General features: G+C 41.8%; 1 protein-coding gene across 3 annotated transcripts in view; it reads left to right on the top strand.

The window, feature by feature from the left end:
• Nucleotides 1-4,821, top strand: part of LOC117939467 (major facilitator superfamily domain-containing protein 6-A-like) — a 14,956-nt gene that overhangs the window by 9,101 nt on the left and 1,034 nt on the right. For 2 of the 3 annotated variants that reach the window (XM_034864839.1, XM_034864838.1), the window contains 3 exons: nucleotides 2,358-2,519; nucleotides 2,652-2,750; nucleotides 3,597-3,889. In XM_034864839.1, the coding sequence (XP_034720730.1) occupies nucleotides 2,358-2,519; nucleotides 2,652-2,750; nucleotides 3,597-3,889 (554 nt within the window). Of the gene's footprint in view, nucleotides 1-2,357; nucleotides 2,520-2,651; nucleotides 2,751-3,596; nucleotides 3,895-4,821 lie in introns of all 3 variants that reach the window. The other variant, XM_034864840.1, reaches the window with a different exon arrangement.

Below are 4,821 nucleotides of genomic sequence, written 5' to 3'. Positions count from 1 at the left end.
ACTAGCATGTTAGTTAGCAGTAATTAGCCTGTGCCTATGTTAATGTTAACTTGGATGTTAGTTAGCAGTAATTAGCCTGGCCTATGTTAATGTTAACTAGCATGTTACTTAGCGGTAATTACCCTGTGCCAATGTTAATGTTAACTAGCATGTTAGTTAGCAGTAATTAGCCTTTGCCTATGTTAATGTTAACTAGCATTTAAGTAGGCAGTAGTTAGCCTGTGCCTATGTTAATTTTAACTAGCATGTTAGTTAGCAGTAATTAGCCTTTGCATATGTTATCTCCTAATATATACCTACCTCTCCGTCTCTGCTGATTGGGAATGATTGAGATTTCTCAGACAGGTTGCACACGTCACATCTACGTCGTCAAGCTCAGTTGGAGGCTGCGCAGTAACGCTCAGCCATCACCGGGAAAGAGCTTCTAATATTCTTCACTGGTTCCAGTCCAGAACATCGGGATCTGTTGGTCCACTTCTTTAACTGTCTATTGGTTATAGCCGGTAGAGAGCCGCAAAGCGAATGCAGGAGTGCCGTTCACTCTGTTACGAGTTGAGGAACCACTGAAATGATTTTGGAAACGTGATGTAGTCCTCCCCCTGAAGCGCTTTGAGTGTCTAATAATGAATTATTATTAACATTATTTTGAGGTACAAAAAGTTCTCAAGTGTTGCTTTAACTACATTTTCCTGATGACACCTACAGACAAAGTTACATCTTCAATGCAGGACTTACAGTGTAGTATTAGTACTTTTACTTAGGTAAAGGATCGGAATACTTCAAGCGCTGCTTCTGAAGAATGCATTAAAGGGATATTTCATCTTTGGAAAGATGAATATATCTTCATCTCCATGCATAATGCGTAAAGGACCAAGTCTCAGTAGAAACAATCCAACTAATGTGACACAAAACAATGATGCTGAAATATCTGATTCTCTAGTTCATTAGCGAATGTTTGCTGAAGACTTGTCAATATTATTAATATGGTTAATGCAATAACTCATTTAAATGCACAATATGAGTGGAGGAATCAAGCTAAAGTAAGATAGATGGTAAAATCTAGTTAAGAGACCAGCGGGGAGCGACTACTGTGAGAGTCTGGGTGGTTTGTTTGAGAAGTCCTCCCTGAGAAAACACTAATGCCTCATAGAATAAACAAATGAAAAATAGTTATAAATGCTTTTGTTTCAAGTTCACTGTCTGCTTTGACTCCCGGCAAAGAACCCAATTTGAATCAATCACACAGAGCCGGTAGCATCGCCCCTCAACAGAAAACATCAGGAAGAGATAGACTCCATTTTTGCTGTTGTTGACCTCGAGCAAATAACGCGTGATAAGCTGCGACCGAAGCTGTGGGGGCTTCAGACAGGAAGATCAACAGAATAAAAGTGCATGGTTAATATCCTGGAGGGAGATGTAGTCACCACAACCGAGCAGTCCGAGCCCGGAAGGGATTATAGTCCATCAAATTGGTAAAAGCTCCGGTTGGATGACTCTCTTCAGAAGGGTTGAAAATCAGCAACTTTCCCTCTGTAGCGTTTAGTTCTGCACGGCGCCATGGCAACCATAAACAACACTAGCCGTGTGCTGCTTCCTGTTTGGAGCTGGAGGGCGAGCTCTCATTGGTGGTTGACAGCGTTCACGTGATATTAAGATATTACTTTGTGTGTATAATGTGTGTAATAACGGAGTGTAAATTGTAGTATACAGAAAAAGAAGTATACAGAAAGACAATTACAGTCAAACACAAGTGAAATAATGTAATTAGAACTGATATTTTTGTCTTTTAACCACTTGCAATTAAACTTATTTTGATTTACTGAAATAAACCCAACAAGCAGTCTTCAATTACTGCCATAGTGGAAATTTTGAGTTACTTTAATGACACTAGTTATTCATAAATATTGTCGGAGTTATTGTAATATAGATCTTGCTTGAGTTACTGCAAAAAATAACAGCAAATATGTGCTTATTTTTTCATTTTGCTGATTGTTGAGTACCTGCAACAATCCAAATAGATTCATGCACAGTGGTGTAGTCTACATGATAAGCAGGTATACACACCGTACACTAGAGGTCCACTGATATGGGTTTTACTGAGACACATAGACACAGATATACTGAGACATGTAGACACAGATATACTGATACATAGATATGCAGAGACACTCCCAGATATACAGATATAGAGAAATATGATGTATAATAATTATAACCGTTGGTTTGATGAAAAGTGGCTATTATAGTATCAATAACATGAATGTAACTATGATGTTACAGGCCCTTTTACCTGCATTTTCCATTTGAGCAGTTCCAGATCAGATGTGACCCATGTCTGTCCGTTTTGTGTCCTCTAGGTGTGACCCACGCCTCAGTTTGGGCCGCCTGTATCTCCTATCTGAGTGCCGCGGTCCCCCCGGCCCTGAGGACATCGGCGCAGGGCATCCTGCAGGGCCTCCACCTGGGCCTGGGCCGTGGCTGCGGAGCCATGGTGGGGGGAGTGTTCGTCAACTACTTTGGTATGAACAGGACGGAGCCATGCTTTCTTGTTTATTCATTTATTTATTTTTATTAATCTTTAACCATCAACTGCATCTTGTGAAAGCTAACCAAACAACCCCCTTACCGTTCTCCTCCGGTTTGCTCTGCAGGTGCTGCAGAGACGTTCAGAGGAATTGGCATGGCCTCCCTCGTCATCCTCCTAATCTTCTCCTTCATCCAGTGTCTGACTGGAGAGACTGAGGAGAAAGGTGGGATTGACTTTTAGGGGAAGGGAGGAACATATCATCTTAAATTTTAGAACAGACCTGCAGCTCGACTTAAAGTCCACCTCCTCCAGCTCTCTTCCCTAGTCTTTCCATCCTGTTCCAAAGTTAGCCTTTCTTTTTCCTTTTCATGCAGATTACAGTATCTGTACTGTTTTTATTCAGCATGCAGTATGTCCTCACCATCATTATATAATAACAATTGTGTTTTACCTTCCTCTGAAAATAATTTAGATTTATAGATTATGTGTAGATTATGTTTGCGCTCTTCTGCCAATTCTGACTTTTAAACCTAAATCTGAATCTAAAAGACATTTAACCCTTGTGTTGTCCTTTTAAAAAATAAAAACACTTGATATCAGAAATATGGGTTCATTGCAACCGAATTGCCCCAAAATACCTTGGATGCATGCATGTACGTTGTATAGAAACACTACAACTACCATTGAATTTTGGGTGTTGTATTCAATGTAATCATGTTGGGGGAAAAAAATGTAAATAATGGTTATCAAGTCTCCTGACTAAACCTTTTTTTTTTTTTTCAGCACCAAAATAATTTGTACATAGTAACCAATCTATCATTAAAAAGTGTCTCCCTATAACATAGAGTATGATTACAGTTTAATAGGAAACTAGAAAGTGAATGACAGAAGAACAGGCAATAGCTTTATATGTAGAAAAAAAACCTTTGACTTAAACTGTGATCCACTCGACATCCTCTGATCTTAACTATTGGTCAAAAAAGTTTAAAAAAAAGCACCCAAAATAGTTAATTTTGACCCAGAAGGACAGAAAGTTCACGGTCGCTTTCTTTCTCTCATCGTCTCCCAGAGGACAGAATGCTTGCGGAGAACATCCCGGTTCCCTCCAGCCCCGTGCCCATCGCTACCATCGACCTGGTGCAGAGCCAGACTGTCCCCGGGAGCCCCACCCCGGCGCACCAGGCCGCCCTGCGGCCCATCATGAAGACCAAACACCAGGAGGAGCAGGAAGACGTCAGCAGACCAGCCTGGGTGCTCTCCGGCGCCCCCTGGGTCACCATCGCCTTCGCCATCGTCCAGATCAAGGAGATGATGAACATGGTGAAGACCCGCAGACCGCCCACAGAGACTCACCCCCTTCAGGTGAACACAATCACTAGTTAGGTTTTTACATAGATATAAGGACGGACAGACAGACAGAGAAACTCTGTGGACAGACAGACAGACTCAGTGGACAGACAGACAGAGAAACCCTGTGGACAGACAGACAGACAGACAGACTCAGTGGACAGACAGACAGAGAAACTCTGTGGACAGACAGACAGATGGACCGAGAAACTCAGTGGACAGACAGACGGTCCGAGAAACTCAGTGGACAGACAGACGGACAGAGAAACTCAGTAGACAGACAGACAGAGAAACTCAGTGTGTGTGTATGTGTGTGTGTCTGTGTCACTTACCACCAAAACGGTACTCAGAATGGGAAACCCCATAGACCGTCGTGCTAAAATATGATATCTTATTTATACTTATAAATATCTTATTTGTTTGGCCTTTTCTTGCTTAGATTTTGTCAAATGTAGCAAGAAATGGACCCGGTAAAATCCATCGACCTAGTTCCTGTAACCAGAAAATGAGTCTGAAGTTATTTTGGAGGTGTCTGCAAGCCAGTTTATGTTATGTTAGCATGCTGACTTTAGCCCAACTGCCCACAAAGTACTTCTTGGTGGCGACGTGCTAATTTGAAAACGTACTGACCTATAGACACTTTACAAAGGGATGACTCGGAGAGGGGATGACTCGGAGAGGGGATGACTCGGAGAGGGGATGACTCGGAGAGGGGATGACTCGGAGAGGGGATCGCGGCGATGCAGAGGGGCCTGCTGGGGTACGCCGTCGATTCGACGCAGAAGCATAAAACAACCTTAAAAAACCAAGTTTACCACAAAACAAAAAAATATATATGGCTGAAATTTGAATTGGTATTAAAAAGATACAAAGATCTTTAAAGAAGATTTTGTTTTTTAAAGATACACACAGTGTATCACACATAAGAGAGAGAGAGAGAGAGAGAG

The sequence above is a fragment of the Etheostoma cragini genome, chromosome 24 (assembly GCF_013103735.1).
Source record: "Etheostoma cragini isolate CJK2018 chromosome 24, CSU_Ecrag_1.0, whole genome shotgun sequence".
Taxonomy (NCBI): Eukaryota; Metazoa; Chordata; class Actinopteri; order Perciformes; family Percidae; genus Etheostoma; species Etheostoma cragini.
Note: the sequence above shows the minus strand (reverse complement) of the source record. Positions and strands in the feature narration are given on the sequence as shown.